Source organism: Cataglyphis hispanica, chromosome 3 (genome assembly GCF_021464435.1).
Source record: "Cataglyphis hispanica isolate Lineage 1 chromosome 3, ULB_Chis1_1.0, whole genome shotgun sequence".
Lineage (NCBI taxonomy): Eukaryota > Metazoa > Arthropoda > Insecta > Hymenoptera > Formicidae > Cataglyphis > Cataglyphis hispanica.
In genome coordinates, this window is record NC_065956.1 from 506,844 (window position 1) to 533,120 (window position 26,277).

The 26,277-nt window shown below is 30.6% G+C and overlaps 1 protein-coding gene and 1 long non-coding RNA gene across 5 annotated transcripts; one reads left to right on the forward strand and one right to left on the reverse strand.

Annotated features, from left to right (window-relative positions):
• The first annotated feature begins 183 nt into the window (after window positions 1–183).
• On the forward strand, window positions 184–25,957 carry LOC126859533 (uncharacterized). Of its 2 annotated transcripts, XR_007688827.1 has the most exons (4): window positions 184–399; window positions 13,203–13,456; window positions 18,437–18,753; window positions 22,379–25,957. It is a non-coding gene; the product is annotated as an uncharacterized LOC126859533 (long non-coding RNA). The 2 variants fall into 2 exon arrangements; XR_007688828.1 differs by lacking the exon at window positions 13,203–13,456.
• LOC126859525 (rootletin) lies at window positions 1,564–18,515 on the reverse strand. Of its 3 annotated transcripts, XM_050610913.1 has the most exons (27): window positions 18,415–18,515; window positions 11,679–11,771; window positions 10,371–10,592; window positions 10,051–10,253; window positions 9,561–9,945; window positions 9,318–9,473; window positions 8,927–9,226; window positions 8,619–8,855; window positions 8,405–8,541; window positions 8,149–8,309; window positions 7,811–7,941; window positions 7,369–7,731; window positions 6,910–7,269; window positions 6,575–6,767; window positions 6,103–6,462; window positions 5,845–6,030; window positions 5,496–5,740; window positions 5,209–5,424; window positions 4,932–5,133; window positions 4,656–4,768; window positions 4,394–4,570; window positions 4,212–4,319; window positions 3,964–4,143; window positions 3,416–3,628; window positions 3,041–3,346; window positions 2,504–2,890; window positions 1,564–2,356 (listed from the first exon to the last, which is right to left on the reverse strand). In XM_050610913.1, exons 1-27 carry the CDS (start codon window positions 18,421–18,423, stop codon window positions 2,075–2,077), a joined length of 5,925 nt encoding a protein of 1,974 aa, XP_050466870.1. In that variant the 5' UTR covers window positions 18,424–18,515; the 3' UTR covers window positions 1,564–2,074. The 3 variants fall into 3 exon arrangements, with proteins under 3 accessions (XP_050466870.1, XP_050466871.1, XP_050466872.1); XM_050610914.1 differs by lacking the exons at window positions 11,679–11,771; window positions 18,415–18,515 and adding an exon at window positions 10,686–11,179 and having other exon boundaries at window positions 1,565–2,356; XM_050610915.1 differs by lacking the exons at window positions 10,371–10,592; window positions 11,679–11,771; window positions 18,415–18,515 and having other exon boundaries at window positions 1,565–2,356; window positions 9,561–9,964; window positions 10,051–10,242.
• Window positions 25,958–26,277: the final 320 nt, after the last annotated feature.

The following is a 26,277-nucleotide window of genomic DNA, read 5'->3' on the forward strand; positions in this document are numbered from 1 at the left end:
TGCCTCGCGCATGCGCCGTTCTTTAATCTGACGACAGCAAATGACTGCGTTCAGAAAAAACCACTCACTAGCAATTGAACGCGATTGGCTCTTACTTTTAGAACCAACAAATCAACGTTGAATTGACAAGACAATAACTGAGCGCTTTCTCTGAATGCGGCCATTAATGGATTTGAAGTACGTTAGTATGTAGCGTATTGCGATCATTATAAATAATTATAATCTTGTGTGTTTTAATTGAGCTTCGAAAATATATATTTCGGATACAAATTTTTCATTATTTTGATACGAAAAAAACTGTGTTATAAAACGATAATAAATCTCTAAGATGTAAAAAAATAAGGTAATAAAGAGAAGCAATTACAGAGAGAGGAAATATAATTGAAACATGCGGATATGGTGAGTGATATTTAATTTCAGATATGTAACTCAATAATATATATATATATAACAATGATATTTTTAAGATTTACATATATATATATATATATATATATATATATATATATATATATATGTGCCATACTATATATTTCTAAAAAAATGGGAACGTGTGAATGTAAAATATAGAGTTTGACAATAGTACAATATATATGACAATTTTTATATATAATTCTACCCAATAAAACCTTTTTGCATGAGAACACAATTGATATATTAATGACAATGCTTGATTTATGAATTTGCATTATGTTTGATTAGAAATACACATTTTTTTTTTAAAGGTCGACTTTTTTTCATTACAGATTGTATTACAAATAGCTAAACTAACTTAAAATTCTCTTGATAATCAGTTTTTGGTATAAAAAATTCTTGTTTGATAAAACTTTGCATCATAGAATGTACGAAGCACATAAATAAAAATATTTCTTTAATACTCTCAATCATCCTGTATCAGGCTATATATAGTGCACAGGACTGGATGTCTATATTCTTAATAATAAAGAACAGACACAGTCCACTCGCTGTCATCTATGTCTGTATTTTTTTAATCCTCTGCTGTGTATTACAGCATTACCGTTCTCTACACTTTATGTTAGCAAATGGCTCAGTGACTTTGCATCTCTATCTGATAATCAAAAGCTTATCTCTACAATGCTCTTGTTTGCTGATTTTCTTTGGTCTCAAAATGAGACTAAACATAGCATTTTTTTTTCTTACTGTTGCCACCTACTTTATAAGCACTTCTCATTATATGAGAGTTGCAAGCTTTCCTTTTATAATATCTTTTCAATTCATTGCGTCAAAAATAATGTAATAATATACACACACATAGAATAAAATATATAATATCAATATATAAATAAATAAATTTATAAATTAATCACAATATTAATGGACGGATTGTGGACTACTACACATATTAAAACTTTTGCTATAAAATTTTGTTAAATATTAAATAATTTATATATGAATATATGCTTTTGGATATATAAATAAATATTATAAGATAATAAAAAGAGATCATTTTTATATGCATTAATCGGTAATTAATATTATACTGACTTTTATGTAACCATTTCTTTATAATTATAGCAAAAGAAATTTGCAAATATTATTATTTAGTTAAGTATTCTTGTAAAATGCATATATGACTTATCACAAAAATTTTCGCATATATTTCATGCACATTAATAAACTGTACGAAATATGTCTGTATATATGTATATATATATAATCATTTGGAAGCATAAAATTTGTATAAAAAAATTTGGTAAAAGTTCAATATGTTCAATATAAAAATCGTATATCAAATAAAATGTCATTAAAAATCTGAAATTGTTTTAGAATATAAATGTGAAATTGTCTTAAAATGTAAAATGTAGCAAACATTAATTCATGGTTTATCAAATTAGATTAATGATGTCATGTGCCTTCTTTAAGTAACGATTTTGATATGTAATGTTGAAGCTATAATGTACTGAACAATATTTTTATGTGCACAAATGATTATACTTTATATTCTCAAGAAATGTAACTACTTATATAAGTACTTATATATTCGTGTATATATAAATATATAAGTACTAGTTGATACTGGCAGTTTCCAGAGAAAGTACAGTTACTTCTCACATTATTTCAATTGTGACGGAGTGCCGGATCTGTAAGACGAAGGTGGAGCAGGTAAAGCTAATGACGGCGGTAAACTAGTGGTACTCGTCAAAGTAGAGTCTAATTTACGCGCTTCGTGTTCCAGTAATACGGCATCTAATGACGGATCTTGCGCCACAGTTCTCAAAGAATCGCCTAATGCTTGTCGCAATTGTTGCATTTCTCTGCCGGCCCGTGAACTCCGCAAAACGTACAATTGTCTGCGTTTGATTTCTTGATTGAGTTGTTCTCGTAATAATTGTATCTATAAAAAAAAATATATATATATATATATATATATATATATATATATTTATTTTTATATAAATACGAATTTAAATAATTATGTGATAGATATATAATGGGAATACTACATTCTGTTATAAAAGTATATGTTCTATCATAGACATACCTGATTTTCTAAACGTGATACTTGTTGACGATGACTTTGTTCTCTTGCCTCTAATAATTTTTCGGCCTGCAACTGCGCAGCTCTGATCCGTTCTAATTCTCCACTTCTGTCTCGACTTGTGTCTAATAAGGAATGAGAGGAATGTATATAAGTTGACTTGATTCGTATAAGTTCGGCCTCTTTTTCCGCCAATTGGGTCTCCAATTTACGTATTTTTAATCTTAATTCTCTGTTTTCATGCTCCAGATTGTCAATGCTATAACTAGTGCCCAAAAGTTCTATGTGTGCTTTCTCTGGTCGTTCGTAACTCTTGCTTCGAATAACACTCGTTTTGCCCGCAGCAATTTGACGTTCTAAATTACGTTTATCAGCTTCTAATAGTTTCACCTATTAAAAAATATATGTATTATATATAAATATGAAATTTTTCATTTTTTTATAATATTTCTTTCTTCACCTTTCTTTCTCTTTCTCTCTCTCTCTCTCTCTTTCTCTCTTCATGAATTATAATACTTGTATAAAATCATTTACATTTACCTTGTCATTAAGAGCATCCACTTTTCCTCTCAACTCGCTTCTTTCTCTTTGAGAAGTTTGCAATTGACGTAATAATTCTTCATCTTTGATGGCACTGCCTTCTGATGGCCAGGTAGATAATCTTAATTGTGATTCTAAAGCTGATCGTTGCACTTCATTATTAGCCAATTCATTCTGTAGTCGCGCATTTTGATCAATCAATGATTGATTTGTATGTTTTAAATCGCTTAAGGTTTGCTGAATCGTTTCTAGGCGTTCGGATAATATTCTACGCTCGTTTTCGGTATTCGAAAGCTGTTTCTGCAGCTAAAAATAAAATAGTGTTTAATAATTTGAACAAAAAGCTAATAGTCTATATAAAATAGAGTCTTTTACCTGTTTGAGTTTCTCATTGTTACTTTGAGAAGAAGTGCTGATCTCTATTATATTATGTTGTAATAGATTTATCTCACTCTTGAGTTCGCTCTCCGTAGCAGATGCTTTTTCTAGTGCCAGTTTTAATTGTTCTATGGTAGATTTCAAGGATGCGCAACGTTCTTCGAGATTTGTCATAGTGCGGCTTTGCGTATCAATGCGATCTTGCAATTTCTAGTAAGAAAAAGAGAAAAACAGTTTCGTAAGATTTAAATTCCAAATCCAAAGAAATGTTATCTTTATTGATATATCAAATTATTATAATTGATTCTTAGACACGAGTAAAGATGTCTTTATTTTAAAATTTATTTCAAATAAACTTTTGATTACGGATAATTATATATATATAAATAATGTCAATTGCGATAATAAATATCTTTGCCAACAATTCTTTGAATTTATAATTTTATTACTACGAATTGTTATGCGTTTTGCAAGCTATCTAAAATATAAATATATATGTTTTGTACATGAGAACAAACATTTTATCATAGATGTTTGGATCTTACTTGAATATGTGCTTCTTTTTCTTGCAGCATCATTTGCAATCTTTGGAAATCACCTTCAAGAGACATTTTTTGTAATTCCATTTCTGTTGCGCGAGACTCACTATGGCGAAGTTCTTTCTGAAGATTGCGCTTTTCCGTTTCCAATCTATTCAATTCGTGTTTCATTTTGTCCAATTTATCCTACATATAAGTATAAAGTGTTATACACACTTAGATTATTAATTATGAATATTTCTTTTAAATCATACCTCATATTGTGATTTCTCTTCTGATTCGGTACTGATCTTTAGTTCTAAGATTGTCAGTTTTTCACATAATTGCTTACATTCTTCAGTTTTTTGTTGCAATACATCCAACTAAAGATAAATAAATGTTAATGTCTTTTTAATGTACATTCAATATGCGAGATATGTAAGATGAAAAGATATACTTGTGCCTGATAGCCAGTTTGTTTTTGAGTTAGTTTTGCCTCCAAAGATTTCTTCTCTTCCTGAAGCGTACGAATATTAGTTAGAAGATTATTGATCTTTACATCCGTATTACTTTGATTCTCTTGAGATTCTTTCAGCTGTTTCTTCAAGCTACACAATTCCGTTTTGTAATCATCCTACAATTTATTAAATCATAGATTTTATTGTAACACTAATCAATAGCTTATATAATCAGTTTATAATTATCGAAGCTCAACATACTCTCTCGCGTTCGATTTGAGCAACTTGTTGCATAAGTGCTCGCACACCCTTTCTAATAGCTTCAGGATCGACATCCAATATGATATCTCTACTAGTGTCACCGTGATCTTGTACTTGATTAAAATACATTATATATTAACTGCATGTTATATATATATATATATATATATATATATATATATATATATATATATATATACATACCATCTCACTGTAAGATAACAATATCTCGTTGCTGCGAATTAAATTAAAAAAATTGTATTTTACATAGATTACCACGTGCTGGACTCCATCTTCTTGATGGGCTCATCAATTTAAATGGCATATTCACGCTCCCGTCCATTTGAATACCGGCGATACGACGGAGCGTCGAGCCTACGCTGCTCAATTTTTGTTCCACTTCCTTTTTAGCAGTTTCCAATTGTGATAATTGAGCATCGAGAGCTCTCACCCTTCCTTCAGAACCTCCAAGACGCGCCTAATATTACATGAATGTTTTTAATTATAATATGCAAATTGCGTTGTCACATTTTTTTGTTATCTTCGAGAATACCTTCAACTCTTGCAATTGCTGCGTGGCATCGGCCAAGCAAACTTCCAGATTATGCTTCTGATCTTCCAGCTTTCTCTCGCGACAACGGCTATCTTCGAGACGCACCAACAACTCTTGCTCTCGAGCACGCCATCTTTCATCTTCCTCGTCCGCTCGCGTGCGTAATTTTCCCAGTTCTTGTCGCGTAACTTCCAAACTATTATCCAAGTCGACAACCTACGAGGAAAAATCTCGTGATGTATGTTAATCGAATCGAATGAAAAAGATCGTGTAAAATATTTTTATACCTGTTTCTTCACTTGATGCAATTGCAATTGTATACGCTCTCTCTCCTCAATCTCGTTAGCTAATCTAGCCTGCAGTTCTTTCTCTTCGTTCTGAGTTTGGGAATTATTCTCGTGACATTTCTGTAATTCGTCTTGTGTGAAGCGAAGCTGTTGTTGCAATTGCAGCGCGTCGCGTTCCAGATCTCGCACTTGGGCTTGTAAACGCGTTCTCTCAACGTCCATGGTCGCTTTTGTATCCTCCAATGCTAAATGCAGATATTTTAGCAGTTATATATCATTAAATATATATATATATATATATATATATATATATATATATATATATATGAAAAAAAAGGATAATACGGACTTGCTATTTTTTGATATGATTCTTCCAATGTTCTTCCCTGTTCTCTTCTTTCTGTCTCGATTTGCTTAATACGTTGCCGTAATTCCTTGTTGCTGTTGTTATATTTCTCTTTTTCAAACGTCGTATCTGCTAATTGTCTCTTTATATCCACTAACTCTTTGCGCAATGTCTCATTAACATTATCCGCTGTAATTATATAAATTTTAATTATAAAAAATAATTAAAAAATTAAATAGGTTGAAGAAAAGAGTTGATTACCGTCCTTAAGTTTTCTGATAGTATCGTGTAACTGATTTTGCAGTCCATCTACTTTATCTTCCGTCATATGTAATTGAACTTGCAATTCTTCAACTTCTCTTTGCGTGGATTCCCGTTCTTTCCAGAGTTCCTCTATTTTTAAATCGAGTTTCAACTTTTCTTCGTTAGCCTTCAACTTGGTTTCGTCCAGTTTTGTTTTAAGGCGATTTAATTCGTCGCGCAATTGATTCGTATTATTACGTTCTTGTTCGGCACGTGCTGCAGCCTCCCTTTTCACACGTTCCAGAATATTTTTTTCTTCTTCTAATTCACGCATAATAGCATCAATTTTTTCAATTAAAGCTTGTTGATCGTGATGAGCTATAACCAATTTGTTGTTAAATATTTTAAGGTATGAATATGTATTGAAAATATATTTTAACTTTCTAAAGGCTCAATGAAGATTTAATTAAGAATATTCAGTTATATATACCTATAAGCAGTGCTTGTTGTTTATCATTCTCGGCTCTAAGAAGTGCTTCCTCATGCTGTTTGCACAAATTCTCTATATGTTGTTGCAATTCTTCTATTCTTTGTTGCAGTTGATTAATTTCTTCATTTTTTTCACCCTCCAATTGTAATATAGACTGTTGCAACCGTTTCTCTAAACTTATTCTTATTTGCTCCTTACAAAGGTAAGATGCAGAAGAATGAGCAAAAAATGAAAACACATATAATAACTTGATGTATAATATATTAAGGTAATAATTAGATATAATAATATATTAAATAGCTAAAGAAAAATTCTATAAATAAGTAAATAAGTACCTTTTCATCATTCATTTTTTTAATATTCTCCTCAGATTGCCTCTTCATATTTGATATAATTTGTTGAAATTCTGCTATTTGATCACCACTCTGTTGTGTAAGTGATTGTTTCATATCTTGCGCACGTTTCTCACTGTTTTCTAATTCTTTTGTTAATCGTGTCATCTGCCCTTTTAAACTTTCCAGTTTAATTAATGTTTCTTTTTGCTCTTTTTCCAACTGTGTCTTCTTAACATGTGTAGCTTCTAAATTAGTTTGTGTATCAAATAATACTCCTTCCAATATTTCTTTTTCAGTGCGTATTGATGCAAGTTGCTCTTGCATTCTTTGAATTTCTTTCTCATTTGTTTCTAGAAGCACCTATAAAAACGAAAAATATTTTTATAATAGTATTATTTTTATAATAGTAGATCAGGAAGATATATCATATAACATCCATGTAGATAATTTTATTCTTGCCTGTTTTTCTTCATTATCTTTTACAAGATCTTTCAAGTTTCTATTTATTCGTGCATTCATTTCGTTGGACTGTTCTAATCTTTGTCTAAGTCTCATGAGCTCTTCATTCAATGTTTCTTTCTTTCGTGCCAAAACCGACAATTGATTACTCAAATCGCTGCGTTCGCGACTCACTTGGCCCAATTCTATCTCCACTTTTTCCTTTTCTATCTCCAGAAATTTAATTTTCTCATTCAATGCAACTTTCTCAGATTCTATGTCAAGCCGAGTTTGTTCAGCTTGCAATAATTCTTTCCTCAATGAATTTAAATCTCCTTGTTGATCGATACATTGATTCGCAAGTTTATTTTTTTCGTCCGTCATCTACGACAAATATAATTATAATTAGTATGAAATATACATTACGAAAGTAAACTTAAATGTAAAATTAAACTTGGATTACTTTTTTTAATTCTTCTTGCAATTTCTGTTTATCCTGTTCATGATTAGAGCACATTGCTTCCAATTTTATCAAAATTTCTTGTACATCTGACTTTTCCAATAATATCCGTTCCAATTCCAATTCAAGATCACCTAAATCATTTATATAACATTTGTACAACTTATCAATGATTTATATGTGTGTGTGTGTGTGTGTGTGTGTGTGTGTGTGTGTGTGTGTGTGTGTGTGTGTGTGTGTGTGTGTGTGTGTGTGCGTGTGCGTGTGTGTGTGTGTGTGTGTGCGTGTGCGTGTGCGTGCGCGCGCGCGTGTGTGTGTGTATGTGAGAATATGTAGGATACCTTTGCTTTTTTCGATTTGAGAAATTAATTCATCAGTTTCTAATTTTTGTTGTTCCAGCATGTCTTTAGCTAGATAAGCTTTATTTAAATCTTCTCGTAGTGTCAAAAGTTCTTCTCGCATCTTACTACATCTATCCTCTTCTGACCGTAAACTCAATTCTCTATAAATTATTTTATACAAAAGTTACATTTGCTCTCATGTATAAATAATTTGATAGAACTAAAGCACGATTTATATAATTGTTAATTTATTTACTTTAAATCAGCATCCTGTAATACTCTGCTAAGCTCGTTCTGCAAATACAATTTTTCATCTTCCAAATTGTCACATAGTTTTTGTAATTTATTATTGGCCTTTTGAAGTTTTTCATAATTATTTTTAAGAGCCTCTAGCTATAATATAAGTATCAATTAATGCCTGTAATTATTAATAATTATGCAAAAATTTATTTAAATACTTAGAATCTTACCATACTATTGAGTTCCATTTTATTTTTATCCAATGCATTTTTCTCCAATTTTACAGTCTCAAGACTTTTCTGCAACATCTCTTTCTCTTGACTTAACTGTGTACATTGCGAACGACAAGTATCTAATTGAGATATCAATTCTGTCACTTTTGTATTTAATGTCTGAGCGTTTGTCTCTGCAGTGTCACATTGCTTGCGCATTGTTAAAAGCTGTTCCTTGTTGGTTTGTAATTTTATCTAAATTACAGAAAGCATTTGTAAACAATTGATATATAGAATATATATATATTTTTCTCCTTATATAATACCTGTAATTCGCGTATAGTTAATTGATATTTCTGTAGAGCTGCTCGTACTGCGCTTATAGTACTTTCAGCGAGTGCTGGTATAGTGTTGCTTCTCGCGCTTCTTTTCGGTGATCTTTGCGAAATTGATCCACCGGATAAGTGAATATGCGGAAGTGTCTGCTTGATATCGGCATCACGACATTCGGCATCTTGAATCACAGCATGTGCGATATCTCTTAACGCAGATTCTAACACTTCAATATCCTCTTGCATACGTGCAGTTTGAGTCACTGCCGCTTCAGAAACTCCACATCTTTCTTCCTATATATATCGAAAAACATGTACATGTATAAATTTAATCAAAATTAATTAATAAATTAGATTTGAAATCGATAAATTATTTCATATCTACCAAATTTCGGATTTCTCGAATAAGTTGATCTATCCGATCATCTTTTGTGCGAATTTCATGCTGAAGAGTAGCGTGTTGTTGTTTAAGTGCTGTAATTTCTGTTTTCAAAACATTTACATCAGCTTGTTCTTTCTCCTGTTGTGTTCTCTGGGATGGCTGAAAATAAAGTAGAGGAGGAAAGTACAATATAAAAGATAGAAAAATATGGATAATTATTAATATAATTATAAAATGATTTTATACTGTCGATTGCATTGCAGTTGCCTGTAGTTTCATAGTAAAACTTGTGCTATTGCACGCTGATGTCATTTCATTACATGAAGAAATAATTTCATTTCGTAATTTGGATAAATCTCGTTCTGTAGCATATTTCATTTCTGCAAACAATCTTTTAACAGACACGACATCACGCCATAAGTTCAATAATCTGTTGTGTTCGGATATGTAATATTCATTGAATGCCTGTTCCTCTTCTTTCCATTCGTCTTCCTTAATAGCCAACTCTTCACGCAATATATCCCAATCATTGCTTAATTTCTGTAAATCATTAGTTAATGCTTCATTTGTTTGATGAGATTCTTCAAGTTGATCTTTTAGAGATGAATTTAGTTGCAAAAGTTCTTCGCATCTGTGGCAAAAGAAAGCATCTTTTTATAAAATAAGATATAGTTTATATATTTATTTATTAAAGGATGTAGTTTTATGTGTTAATCTATGTCGTATTTTTATATACTTTCGTCGTTCCTCTGCAAGTTTTTGCAAGGCAGTATCCAGATCATGAATTTGCTCCTCACGTATATCCCTAAGTGTCTGATGAGCAGCCTCTAATGCAGACGTAGATGATACTGTGGCAGTTGCTGGTTTACTAGTATCACATGGAATTGTTTCTGCCATTTGATTCTCCAATTCTGAACATCTTTGTTTATATTGCAAAACCTAAAAATATGTTTTCAATTATTATTCGTTTATCACATCAATTATTATTTGTTTATAAATTTGTGGTTTTCATATTAGCTAATACTTTCCTTAATAAAGAGAATTTACTATACTTACTTTAGCTTGTAAACGTGAGACAAGAGCAGCTTGGTGTTGTTGAGCCTGCCGATAAGTGTCCAAACGTCTCTTGTAACTTGCAGCCTCTTGTTCCAAACGATGACGGAGTTCATAATTTTGTCTAACCAAAGCATCCGGTGACAAATCTTCATCGCTACCCTGTTCTTCTATGGCACCCCCACTACGTACAGAATCCATCTTTGTTCCACTATCTCGTTCTGTCTATAAATGCATGATTTGCTTATTCACTTCACTGCTATATAATTATATTCTTATTTTTTTCTTTAAAGAGTTAAATATTTTATATTTTATTACCACAATAACATTTCTCCAATTTCACTTGATACGATATCAAGGCAAATGAACAACAAAAACTGAATATGCAAGATATAATAATTCTTATACAGAAATCTCATTTTGTTTTTTTATTTTTTTATTAATTAAATAAATTTTGATTATATGTATACTAAAAATTATTTTCATAACGAAGATATGCGATAATTTATTACAATTCCAAATTATTGTTATTAATATTGATATGCATAAGTATCATATTGAGATAAGAAATACGATACATCCGATAAATATAGGAAATGATCATCAGAAACAAACATTAGAGTCGTATTTATAAGTCATATAGAGTGTATTTTTTTTTCTTTTTTTTATTAAGAGCTTTCAATTTGAAAAAATTATTTATATTAGCATGTATATATATACATCTCGATACTCATAAATTTCAAAAATTATTTGTATTTTTTTTCTATCTTTATAGTAAAATTATACACCATTCTAAATATTTTTATTTTTCTTTTCTTTTTGGTTATGATTCCGCTTAATAGGTTGCCATGACAACCTGAACGTCACATTCATTGAACCGCTCCTAAGCTTTATGAATCACATAGATTACTAGATTAAATGTGCCTTTTTATGCATATACTACATCGTAGAATACAAAACTTTTATAAATCTGTAAATTGACAAAAATATGAAATTTTTTTTTTTAAATTAATTTTAATATAATATAGGGAATTTTTTCAAATTTTTCAGATTAAAAAAAATTTGTGTTGCATATATCAGATTCTTATCTTTTAATATCTCTTGTTTGATTATCTATTCTGAATAAGTATTTTTATATACATATATCAGTGTTTTTATAATATAATAACTTTTTTAATATAATATAATAATCTTTACAAGTGTTTTTATATACATTATTAATGTTTTATAATATAATAATATCTTTTTTAATATATTAATTATAATATATTTTTAATATTTTTTTTAATATAATATAATAATCTCTTTTACCTCCTTGGCTCTGCTAGAAGCTCTGAGAAACGGTGGCCGCCGCCTCTCCATCTGTCCCCGTGCCGATAATTGAGATGTTCCTTTCGAAACTGGCTGTAACATATTTAATTTTAATTTGATTTCACAATTTGAGTATAATATAATATTCGATAATTTTTTTTCTTACTGAAAAAAACATTATACTTTTAAGCAGTTTATTTTTTAGCATGTCACGATTTTTTATAAATTCATATATTTTATATTTCATATATAAATATGATTTTTTGTATATTATTATTATTTTCCCTTAATTTTTAGCCCTTAATTATTAATATAATTCCCTCTTCGCGCTTATTTAATCATAATTATTCTCTAGCTGTAGAAATAATAATCTGTTTTTTATTGGAGAAGAGCAGATTAAAACCAATTAAACGGTGAAACAACATGATTAATCTTCCTCTTAGTCGAGATTTTTTTTTCTAAATTCTTGTCGCTATAATAGTTGAACCCGTCACCTCGTTGGAAGAAAGGCATCTCAGATTTGTTTATAGTTATGATAAGTCAGCTTGTTCGTTGATTATACGACGGTCTTTGCATGATATCGAAATATCCCGTTATCACGATATGAAGACGAAACAAATTAGCGAAATAGAAATTCTGAATGCATTATGTTTTGTCTCTGCATTTTTACTCTTATCTTTGAAAGTTGTATATTCTGTTTTCCTGATGATATCGTTTTCAAGATAGAATACTAGAAAGCTAGCCAAATGATTATTGTTTTTGTATGTGCACATTTTAAATAATGCCAAATAAATTTAAAAAGAAGATAAAATTTTTAGAAAATTATCATTTTAAAAATTATTATTTTACATTGTGTTAATTAATTCAATTTTGTAAAGTAATTGATTTTAACATGCAACAATAATGCATATTATTATAATTATGCATGTATATATGTGTATACATATATATATATATATATATATATATATATATATATATATATATATAATCAACTAATAATCATTACTATTGTTTTGAATAAATATATTATTAATTACGAGGACTGGTATTGATGCATATTTGTCAAATCGAAGATTCGGTTTATCTTTCGTAGCGATTATTATCCCAGGTGTGCGAAATTCTCATATGGGGTGATGATAACTGCGTGTACAATCGCGTAAATTAAACGTGCTGCGAAATCATTCACCGGAAATCAACATGTAAGATCGCATTATTAATTGACCGTTCCATCCCCCGCGATATCAGATGGTATCGTTCTAGGAGAATCGGTTTACTTTCGATGAGTATTGCAAAAATAGAATCTAATACAGGGTTTATTAGCTGCTATATTTTATGTAGAGATATTTTTTAAATTATTTTTCACGCCCGTTCTGGATCACAATTTTTAATAAAAAAAAAATGATTTGAAAACTCAATAAATAGAGTCAGTTTTTTATATAAAAAAAAATGTGTTAAGAGCAACAAACAATATGATAAAAAAAAATTTGACTGATAATCACACATCATATTATTTCTTCTTAGCGAAAACTGCGATCTAGAATGAACGGGCGAAATTTATTGAATGGTTAGCATGAATAGAGTGCACTGTTCAAGGATGATGTTATCCAGTGGAAACTATATAGCATATTGCCGATTCACGCGACAAATTTCAAATCATCCGTGGCAACTTAAAGTAGTCAAAGTAGACAAAGGAAGTCTTTGCACGCGGAAGTCAAGCCAGTATTCGGCAGTGATAATCTGGGCATATATCGATTGGTGCCATTCAGTGCCTGGTGGTAAGCTTGAGCTTCTTCTACTTCCTATTCACTCCCAGATGTCAGATACTTCACAAGCTCTTTGCAAAAAAAAAAAAAAAAGAGAAATTAAACACGAACTCATCGTAATCAAGTTATACGTTTTTCTCAAAGAAGAAGATCCGAAAAATTGGAAAGAATCCAAGAAAATCAGAAGGAAACCGGTTATTCAAACTCTCTTTTACATGATCTTGAAAACAATCTAATTCTACAAGAAAACGAGAGAGAGAAAAATTAATTAAAACAATTAAAATAAAATCTTAAAAAAATAAAACAATTTCAGTGTTAAATATTAAATAAAGTAATATTTTTCTTTCTTTTTTAAAATTATTCAAAAAATGATAGAATGTGCAAATATATCTTTTTTTTTAGTATTGTTCAAAACGCATTAATTAAAAGCATGCTTCATTGGTAATTTCCATGCTTCATTGATTTATTTGGTTTATTGGCGACGTGGCATCTTTTAGTTATTGGACTTTAAGCTCGATAATAATTTCGCAGATAATTGTATTTGTCACAAGTGGCAAATGAAGTGCGGAAATCGGTCAGGCTCAAAGTGCAGAATTTCGTTTTGGTATCAAACCGGCTCAGACTTCATTAAGTGTCTTCATTATGCATCGCACGATATCTCGTAGTTAATATCATGTTTTATAACAGTTGTGCAAAAATAATAATTTTTTTTGAGTCCATCATTCGCGGTTCTCGTGCTAATCGATAGCCGCGTTAGAAGGACGAGCGAGACTCTCTTTATACGAGAAAATAACAAGTCCCAATTTTGTGATGGAATTTTTTTAACGTGAAATTCCGTCGTAAAGTCTTCATTGACAAGAGAAATCGAATATCGGATTGAGTCTGTCTCTGTCTGTATGTATCTGAGCGAATTTTTACAGACTATGACTTCATGGGTCAATGAGACTGTAATCGCTTTTCTCTCGGCCTTATCGCTTCGTCCCGTAACTTCATGAAAAACCATGAATTTTTAACAGAATATGGGGGAATCCATTTTTTCTTTTTGTTAATGGAACAAAGTCTATCGAGAAAACAATATTTATTTCAAGCAATTTTGATAAAGATGTTAAGATATTGAGATATTTTTCTTGCATTGCAGAATTCTAATGATATAAATAGAAGATTTGGATTTCGAATCGATTAATCACGAAGAAAGTAATTATACGTATTAAGAAACGAGATTACGCGTCTTTAAGATGGGAAATCAGTGTAGCAACTAAAAAAGACTATTTTTAAGAATTTTTTTCTGGTAAATAACTTTTTTTCTTTTTTTCTTTTGAATCACTTTATTAACATCACAAAGTCATTAATTCACCTTACTTTTTGTGAAATTTTCATTTAAAAATATTAATATTTATAGCTACAATTGCCAATAGTGTGAGCTACCTTAATGAAAAAGGCGTACGCGTAGTGCAATTGAAGTTATTTTAAAATAAAAAAAAAATTTGTTTTCTTTGTTTCAAAGCTTTCGTTGTGCCGCATGCGCTCGTTTTTTTAAAGCGGCTCACAATATTGGCTATTGTAGCTATAAATATTAATATTTTTTAACGAAAATTTTATAAGGAATAGTTAAAATTATGTATTTTGTGATATTGATAGCATGATTTAAAAAACAAACACAATTATTTACTAGAAAAAAAATGATTAAAAATAGTCTCTTCTTAGCTGTTACTTCTTAAGCTGTTTCTCTTTTTAATCATAGCGTGAGGAAATTCCAAATGCTAAATAACTGGATATATTGGATTACATAGTTTCGTAAAACACGCTTATTTTTGTCCTTGATCGTGTATGCAGACGGCACCAATTTTCATTTTGTATTATCATATTAAGTATGCGTCGTGAACTTTATTAAGATTAACTTTATTAAGATTAATCATTATTATCATAAAATTGAAAATCGAAAGAATTATCTTCCCCGATAACATTTTCCGATGACATGTTATTCGCCAGCGACATTTGAGAAAAAAAATATTGCAAGAATTTGAGATTACGGAAAATCTCTACGTTGCATACTATAAATCGGACTTATCGTGCGCGAAACGTGATTTTGTTGTATGCTAAATGTTTTTAAAACATCAACATGGATTTATCGATAATGTTTCAAAACACATATATTAATAGTAATAGATTTCGTCCGTTTGTAAAAGTTTATTATTCGCGTTTATTGCTTACAGATTTTGATATTGCTGTATCATCGATACAAGCTTGCAATTTTTAATTATGAAATCTAGAGAGGATTAGAAAATAATCGTCGTGACCAATGTCCAATGATTAAGATTCCAAGTCTAATGTATTAAAATAATATCACGTAAATATTACGTATCTTACAAGATTGTAAGAAATTAAAAGTAATTAAAAACCAAAAATATTTGTTTGACTCGAATGTCGATTAAAATGTTGCATCAGCTTGGTTGACATGATTATATAACGATGATGAATATTAACCGCAAGAATTTATTATAGATTGTAATATTTTCGAAATTATGCAACATACATACATTACAAGGACGGATTTTGCGTACTACTTTAAGCATAGAATGTAATTCTATATTATTTTTATCGCGGAGAATTTTTTATAAGAGATCAGTTATCAAAATTCTTTGAAAGCTCAGAAGAATCTCTCTTTTTCTCTTTCTTTCTTTTATTTTTTATTTCTCGATTAAGAAAATTAATCGATTAAGAAAAATTGTACTTTATTGCGTACGTTGTCATATATCGATCGATTTGCTTCGTGGTGATTAATGCCGCGATAAGTGCACGCGAGTTAAAATACGTGTCGGGGGTTGCATTTCATGTATTACATGCGTAACTTGTGACATATGTCACGTGTATACCTTACCATCGTCAATCAAACGCGGAATTTTTCTTCAAATTTAATCATATTTACAATGCGAGTTGCGTCGATGATGTATCATTTATGTAAGTTTTATTTTATTGACATTTAAGTGCTTTAATTGTGTGTAATAAGAAAAAAATGCTTACTGCACGTTATCGTAAGTGCTTAATTCGCGTATGAAGTAATTATATGATTATTTATGCTAAATGTGAGATATACGCAAGTCGAAATCTGTTTTACTACATCAGAACAGATAAACACTAGAACGAGGATAAATAAAGTATCGAATTTGCGATGTATGCACTGAGAAAAAAAAGTTGTTGATTTGATTAAATGTGTTCAACTGATTATTATTTCTTTAATTGAAATATTTAAGTATTTAAGTTAAATACGACATATTAAATTTAACATGACATATTTGACTTAAATACTTAAATATTTCAATTTTCAAATTTTTTCAGTGTGTGTATAATTGTTTAAAATTATAAATAAATAATTTCTAAAAGCATTTTTACTTTATTTTATTTCTATAAAAAACATATATAACGTAGTGGACACATGACTGGTGAGGTGAGGTTGCGACACGTGACAGACCGAACCCTACGTCCCCATGAATAGATTATTATGATTTTACATCGACACCCCGAATGCGTCATAGTCTGTGAAACTGGCCAGTGGTGTCTTAATTTTTTTATAACGCATGTTAAATTAATATTTCTTTGTATTTATCGCAGTATCGAAATAATCATTCAAAATAATCACCTTTCTTTACGCGGGTACATACGCAATATATATTTTTTTTATCCAAAATGAAATTTCTCAGAATTTTCTTAATTTTTTTAATGGGAAAAAATAACAGATATTACGTTTTCCATTTGTGTTGCATATTTTTTGAATGAATAAAGATAAGAATTATTTTAATAATTGTATATGCCATATTACACAATAAATAATTGTTGTTTCATACACGATAAATAACAATAATTTTTATACACGATAAATAATTTCAAGAATAAAAGTTAATAAAAATATGACAATACTTTTATTAATTATATAGAATTAATCAACTTTTACGTTTATCAGTTACATCGAGAGCGAAAACCGATAATGTGTTGGGAGGATCTCTTTTCCGTAAAATCGATGTTTGAGGTAATGAAAGGAGTCAATCAACTCCCGCTAAGCGCGGAACTAGTTATCGATGCTACTAACGATTTCATTTCTACGCGAAAGTTAACCGAACTTTACGGGGGCAAACCCCTTGTTTGAAGACTTTGTCGATCAATTGTACGATAAGGGCGTCATATGCAATTAGGTATCGAGAATTCTATATATAATCGAAAATTTCTCTCTCTCTTTCTTTCTAGATTAAGAAGTTTAATTCATAATAAAGATAGATTTTTTTAATCGATAATAGATATCGAATTTTGTAAAATTGTACTCTTCACGATACACCAAGGACCAGTTATGGCACACACACATGTGTGCGCGTGTGTGTGTTTACAGTTTGTGTAATTATGAATGTAATATCAAACTTTACAGCGCAAAGAGAAATTACGAAGTATTATTATTAGAACAATGTGACTAGTTTATCTGCTTTATGATAAATGTTTTATTCTTTTAATTGCCATAATATTTATTTCTATGCACACTATGTAAACACAATTTTTTATTCATAAAAGTATAAAGGTATATTTATCGTAAAAAAAAGTGTTTTATACCATTGTATAATACTCTCTCTATTTTTTGTCCCTCTTTTTTCTTATATCCCCTTAAATCCGAAGAACACACACTTATTTACTTATTATATTCATATATATTTATATTAATTAATTTTATATATTTATTGTAAAAAAAAAAAAAATTAATTAAGAGGACTAAAAAGATGTAGCGATACAAAAAAATCTCTATGATTTACTATATAACTTATTTATGTATTAAAAATAAATATCTTGACGCGCGGAGTGAAAATCCTGGCAAAATAAAAACGTTCTTACAATATTCTTTTTTTACTATTAAAATTCTAATTAAATAATCTACATTTCGTATAGTACAATAATCATTGATATTGAATTAAAAAGAGATTGGTATAACTCACCCGCGGCATTTTTATCCTCCAGATATTCGAGTTGCGATGCTTTTCTGTAAGAGACGGGAAGGGGAGTGTTTTTCTTCGGCAATGAAGGAGATAAATGGTTGACGGCGATACAGTTTCCTCAGGGCTTCTCGGCGGCAGCCACGGTCCAAACGGCGGGGGGGCTTGCGTTCGCCACGAACGGTCAACCTTCACTGAAATAGTGTCGACGTCGGCGTCACGACGCTTCCACCCCTTACTCCAGGGGGATACCACCACCGCGTAGAGGGTGGGAAGGATGATCGCGTGCCGCGAACGCCTACCTAAACGCGGTCCCCGCAAATCAGAGGAGCGTAGGAGGAGGTGAGTGTCTTATACGAGGGTATCATCCCCTATGCGCCGCGTGAACATTCGCGGCGTCGCGCAGCATAAAATATCTTCAAACTAGGCAACTACATATTTATCATGCTTGCGTGTAAATGTAGGCATAATATTTACTTCCGTATATGTTAATTTTACAACTATTACGTAATTATGTTATGTAGTTCGATATGTTTTTTGAAAGTACATGATGATTTTAGATAATTTTAAGATTTGAAATAGGTCGAAGAGTGCGCATGTTGAATGATTGATAGATTTATATATTTAAATAATTGTTTATCATTTATAATTGTCGAAGAAATTATTTATATAATATGATTATTATTATTATTATTATTTTTAATATTGCATTTATGAGAAAGACTATGAAATATGGAAGCAAAAAATGAGAAAGAAGTATCAATAATATATATATGTATATATAATATGTAAAAAATGTGATAATTTTTTATTTATAGAAATAGACATAACTAATTGATGATATAATAATTCATGTAAAATTTTATTTATATATTTGTCGCCATATAAAATTACATATTTGCGGATAATCAGTATAATTAAAATTGTATTCGTAAGCTATTATTTCTCAAATGAAGGAATTTAATTCAAAGCTTAAGATATTGTGATATTGAAATTGTCTTTGCATATTCTGATAAACGATGAGCAGGAAATCACTCTCGAAAACCCGCTAGCCGATCAAACTTTTTCGTAATTGCCCGAAGGAATGGCGGATATCGTTTCGCATGTTCGACCACGTAATTATTTCCTGCACGCAGGGAAAATATATATTTCTTTCCTGCTCGGTCTCTCGATGGAGGCAATCCGCGGATGGTACCCTCCCGTTAGTTCGTATTATGCTTTTCCAATCTAGAGAAGGTGGTTCCCGCACCTTTCCACGTGGAACCCGACGCGGGCTTATCTCTACGGTCACGTTAGTCTGGTTTCGGAATTTGGCCCACAAGTCACAATGGATATATAAGTTACATGGCACTGCGCTTGTTCGAAAACGATAAACCCCCTCTCAATCCCTGATGAACCCACGTTTTCAAATCATTAAATTTCACATTAATTTTACCTGAATTATACGGATTATATACGAAGATTTTATAACCATTTGTCGATTTTTTAAATTAATTTTTTTCACAAACCATGAAAAACTATTTTACATTTTTGACTAATTTTTTTTTTTTAATAGAATTATCATTTTCATTCTCTTGATTACAACAAATTCATTTTGTTATTATGCGGGAAATAAATTATACACCTAATTATACACCTAATTAAGATGAAGAATGAACAATTATTGCAGAAAACTATTGTTATCTGTGCTTGAATTTATATTTTTGTTGTTTTTATCAAGATAAATATAGGAGATAGATAAGGAGTGGGACAAATTTATTATCTTTTATTTCGTGTTACGAGACGTTTCTGTCCGCATATTATTGGAACACGCGAAGGGTTAACGTTCTAAATTACACAATGGTAATAAATCTTTGGATTTATTCCGCAGACGCGACAGCGTCAATCGAGGATTCGTAGCAGTATACACAAATTATGATTGTATTTAAGTAAATCGAAGCGTGTGCCATTTAATCTTTTCTTTCTCACAGATATATCGTCTTACTATATATTAGTGTCAATAATAAGTTTTCTTTCCAAATAACTGTACGATATTTTGATCCCAATGAAACACAAATATGTTATACATTATTACAGTTTTAAATTTTTTTACGGATATATATCTTATAACAATATTAAAACAGAAATAAAACATTCACAAATGGATTAAATACGTATTTATAATAATATAAAATAAGAGTAAGAGAGGAAATTAAATATAGTGATATTTGCGAAGATTTCTGAGAGAATAATCATTAAGATAGGAAACTCCTTCTCAAAGTGGGTTGTCCGTAAACGAAGACTCTGTAGTGAAGGCCCCGCGAATATCTCGATCTGAATTTTAGCTTGACAAAATCGTGTCCGATCCCGCCGGAAGTGATCCATATCGCATTGTTATCTTCATCAGACAACGAGTTGTATTTTATGCATGTGATTTTCACGTCGGTCGGACCGTAATCCGCTTCTACTTCCTGGTTACAATCGAGAAATATATTCGTGAATAGATCGACACAACTGTCAATAGCTGTCATGTGTCAAAAAAGAGAAAGAGTCGAAATCCAACGTTAGAAAATTCAACGATTTGACAAGACCACAAGAATACGATGTGATAATGATAATCGAAAGCGCACTTGATAACCACCGGTCCGGTACGGCCTTCTGACGTCATACTCCCAAATCAGCTCGTCGTCGACATCCTTTTGACAATCCTCGACTTGTCGCGCGATCGCGAGCGAGACAGCGCAGAAAAGCAGAAACATCGACGATCGGAATCGCATGTCTCTTCTCAATTTCCTTCACCACAAGAAAGGATAATATGACAATTATAAATAAATAAAGAGACTATTGAAATAGAATATATGATAAATATTTTTTTACTCGGTGCAATCTTTTCGGATATTTCCAGGGAAAGGCAGCGCGTGTTTGTTGTATCGTCGAGCGACCGGAGACTCCGAATAATACTAACCGGAGCGAACGGTATTAATAGCCGATACATCGACCCACACCGAAAGTATCCTCTTCGGGGGGTACAATATTTATTCGTCGTGCTGCATACGTTCTGCCGAAGAGATTAGATACAACGCGGTGGTATCGTGCAAGACTGCTTTGATGTGTTGTTTCAAGACGAGATATAGAAAGAGAAAAAGAGAGAACGGATATCGATGAGCACAATATTCTCCCTATTACGTAACGCATATTCAAATTTGCGTGTGCATCATGAATTCCGTGACGACGTTCAAAATGATTAAGCTCCAAAACCGCGAGTACACAAACGATCGCACGTCTACGATTAGATCGGTTACACAAACCAATTAAGTACGTTCTAAGCTGTTTGCAAATTTTCATGCAATTTTTTTCAGATTTAAATAATTTATCTCTATATTATCTAAATTATCTAAAGATTATCTAATTTAGATAATAAATTTTCTAATTTATATAATAAATTATCTAAATTAATTATTGATATCGTATTTTATTTTTGACCGATAATTCCTTTGTATTTCCAAGAATGCGATTAAAAATGATACTGCAGGCGAAATGATGACGTTAATCAACAACACGCAAAATTAACATTGCCTGATTCCGCCGAAAAATATCATTTGTGCAAGCCTTATCACATCTCCTGCTGGTTATATATATTCTGTTTATGTAAAACTCTTATCTATTCGACCAATTCATAAAACTGTGCAAGGTATCAGCTTCAGAAAGCTAAAATTAGAAAGAGAAAAAAGGAGAAGAGATTTGCAGTTGAATATCATACACAATAATATACAATCATATTTAATTATTGAATATTTAACTATTTAGCTGTTGTGTACATGAATTATATATTAATATAATTATATAATTATTGAAATTATTTTAAATAATATTACAAATAACGCTACATGATTTAACAAAAGCTGATGAATCTGCATATATAAAAATGTCTATCATAATCGATATTGATATTTTGTATAGAATTCTAAAGTGTCTCTTTCGGTCTTAGGTGGTGTAAAAAGAGCAAAGTTCCGGACATGAAGAAAGGATGCACATTAGGTTGTAAAATATTATTGCCACCGGCGAATAGCAAGGAGTATGTGGTTGGCGGTAACTAGACCATCGCTATGCCACCAGCCCAACCAGGTGAATCGGTTCCCACAATGTCGTGCCTGGAGCCACGCGGTTCACTCATTGCCTAAGGAAACGACTTTACTTCTTGTTCCATGGCGCTAAACTAAGTTAGTAACTTTCAGATCCTTTTACTTTTAAGATTCATTATAGCGAGAGATCGACTTTGTCGAAATTATCATTACTTTATCAAAGACGAAAACATTATACATTATATTATACATTATATATTATATATATCTAATTTATAACTCTCAGTCTCAAGTATAGAAACAGACACAGAAGCGTTGGCGAATCACTGCATCAATGAATCGCTCACATAGGTCTACGGAGAAAGATAGACGCCCTTATCGCGTGTTTCTCCCGAAGGAGAGTAAAAAATAAGAGAAGGGAACCGGCGTGTATCGATTTATTTTACTAGCCGTCGTCAAGGAACTGCATTTCAATATTATCGCATGATAAGGTTACGTTATACACTTTATTACCGCCGTTGTCCGAATCTCTCAGATGATTCTTGTCCCTGCCCACAATTAGCAAAATTAGAAAAAAGATATAAACGACTCGTGTTCTTGTCACCGCTTGTAAGCTTATCGAAAAATAAATATTTTTTAGAGATATTTTATTTTGTATTAGAATATAAAACATTTTGTAAAAAGTAACTATATTAATACATAATATTTATATAAAAACATAAATCCTCCGTTCCTTATTTCAGAAAACACTATTATTTAGATAAAGGACAAGAGTTTAAGATTTACTTCATTTTTTGTACAAGCGGCTTATGTTGGTTTTAGAAAATTGTCTCTTATCGTTAAAATTTCTTTCCATTCGAAAATAACTTTCTTGAACTTTGCTAAATGCTTAGTATATATAACACATCATTCTTTCACACCAATCGTTCTTGGCGTGGTTTCTTCTCGGCTAGTATGATTTTCAATGTGGAAGAATCATCTACGATAAAACAATCACCAAATAGTTCTTACACATCTAGTCTTATCAGGTTAAAATTTTCCGCGAACTTGATACGTTTCTATGTATTTTTATTTAAAAATTTTTTTATTTATAAACTGATCGGCAAAAAAGTGATTTTTTCGATCATTTTAACACAATTCTTGTAATTAAAAATTCTTAATCATATTCATAATAGTATCCAATTATATTAAATGTAAAAAATCAAAGAATATAGTCTACATATCGAATAAAAGGAAAAATTGCAATATAAAATATTACTTTTCTCTAGCAATAAATATTAATGAAGTGGAATTATTTATTTATTGCAGTAGAAACTAAATTAAATGCAGTAATCATATTAAGGGTTTATGTCGAAATCGAAGATGATTAATTAAGAATTCATTCGACAATAAAATTGATTGTTCAGCGAATATTTATCTTGAATAAAGTGATCGAGTGCAATATATTTGGAAGAAAAAGAGAAGGAAGACAATACCGGCGAACAGATTTCTCTCTTTCTCTATCTTTCTGTCTTTCTCCTTCTCTTTCTCTCTTTCTTATTTTATTTTTCTACGAACTGGTGACCCCGAGCTGTCAAAGTCCGTCAGTATGTATTGCCCCCGGGTCATTCTTCCATCTATAAACGAGGCATTATTTACAGCATTGCGCGTGCATCGCATTATGAAAAGATTACAAATTTCGTCAGCCAATCAGCGACTCGTTTGCGGGACCCTCACTGTATGCAAAACACATTATGTTGCACAAGCAAAGAATGCAATTTCCAGCGAATGATTGAATGATACGATCGCAGTATACATAATTATTACTTCCTTTGTCATATAGTGTATTGGATCGGAAGATGCTCAAAAATTTGATAAATATTTCGAAGATCTTTGTCCTTGTTTTTAAGAAAATTATCTTTTTATTATAAAAATGCTGCGAATAGTAAAAGATTTTAAATATTGTTTACAAACTTTTATTTTTAATATTTGTAGTTTTCTTTATATCAAGATCAGTTCCAATTGATCCTCCTGTGATATATTTTATATGTAACAAATCAGCGAAGAATGGGATCTGTATGTATTAGTTGCAAAATTTGTTACAGATTATTATACTTGTAATTAACAAAATACAAAATCATGAAACGAAGCACTTTATCTTCCTACAGAGGAATATTAAATATGTATACATTGCGTATAGCTCGACCAAGAATATTTTTTCAAACATTTTATATTAACGATATACATATTAACGAAAGATAACTGATGATGCTTATTGTATTATCGAGAATAATATAGATTACGTGGACTGTTTTGTGAAATATTTTGAAGAATTCTTCACAAAATCTACTAAATCAAATAATCGAATTATATAATGAAATTACATAATGAAACACATTAAGCAATCCAGACCTTGATTGCTTATTAATCCTTTTGATATCGCATTTCGATATACTCAAGAAATGTTTGAAAGCTTTTATTGAGAAAGAAAAAAAAAATAAATAATAAATAAAAAAATAAATAAATAAATATTTGTTTTGTCATTAATTATTTCATGGATATGTCAATTATGAAAATCGTTAAATCTAATTTAATGTAAAGAAACAATAATGCATTAAAAATGTGCCGATATAAGTTCTATAATTTTTTTCATATATAAAAAAAAGAAAAACCGATATCGAAAGGGTTAAATCATTACTATTGATTGTGCTGCTATTTACAAAATATATATACGGAGTAATCGAACATTCATTAAAGCAACATTTATATCTCGCTTTTATTAATACATACTGTATATAATAACTTATAAATAGTATTGTCAGCGATTGTGTACAAACATCTTTCGCTATTACACATTTACGGGAACCGCGCGATCGATAATTCAATAATATACGACAGATGTGAAAAATCTCAGAGATATTACTTTCTTCAAAATCGTTTCTACTTAGATAGGCGATAAGCCGTTTTAAAAATATGGAATATTATCTCTGTCCTAATGTGATTCTTTCTCTCTTTCTCTTTCTCTCTTTTGCTGGCATCTTCGGATAGTCGATTTCTTCGATCAAATTAAATCAAAGAGACGAAATCTTTCAGAAATAAATCTAAAGAAACTCTTTTTCTCGATTACAAGCATGATTATGGTAAAATGTAGCAAAGCGAGATTATAGTTAAATAAATTCTTCTAGAGTATCTTTTTTCCTATTAGAGAATCCTTTTTTGCTTTGTGAAAGTTTACAAAGAGATAGGAACATATATTAATCGCGCGGCGCAAAAGTTTCCCGTTTAGCATAATCAGTATTGATAGCACGCGATTTGCATATGTGTTTTTTCATTTGTGTACTCGCGATCGTGTTCCTTTACATGTTTTCCCAATCAAGCAAAGGCATTCGATGGTGACACGACTGTTTTTTTAACTGATACAGTCCTTGATCTTTAAACTTTTATTTTTAACTCGTTTTTCATTTCATTAAAATCGTCGAACGAACGCGATTACCGGTAACGAATGATTCTCTATTGGCTCTTTTTTTATGAGTCTTTAGAGAATGCGCCTTATCAAGTACTCTTTGATTCTCGTATCCTTCCTCTTCTATCTTGACTCGTAAGATATTAATATTATTACATTATATAATTTTATTACAATCGCTAATCACACATAATAAATGAAATGAATACTTGCATACATGTACACAACATATAAGTTTTTTCTCTCTTTTTCTTCTCATATTTTATAATGCAATAATTGCATAATGTATAATCGTTGACCAACCCATTCATGTTATAGAACGGCACGTAAAGTAATAAAGAACGTAGCTTTTTGCTGCCAATG

What these genes read in the sequence shown, in the direction of transcription:
- LOC126859525 (XM_050610913.1), bottom strand. An exon ending in TTCGAGAAATCCGAAATTTG is followed by an intron (nt 9,227 to 9,317) that starts GTAGATATGAAA and finishes CGATATATATAG; the next exon opens with GAAGAAAGATGTGGAGTTTC. An exon ending in TATCAGAAAACTTAAGGACG is followed by an intron (nt 6,031 to 6,102) that starts GTAATCAACTCT and finishes ATATAATTACAG; the next exon opens with CGGATAATGTTAATGAGACA.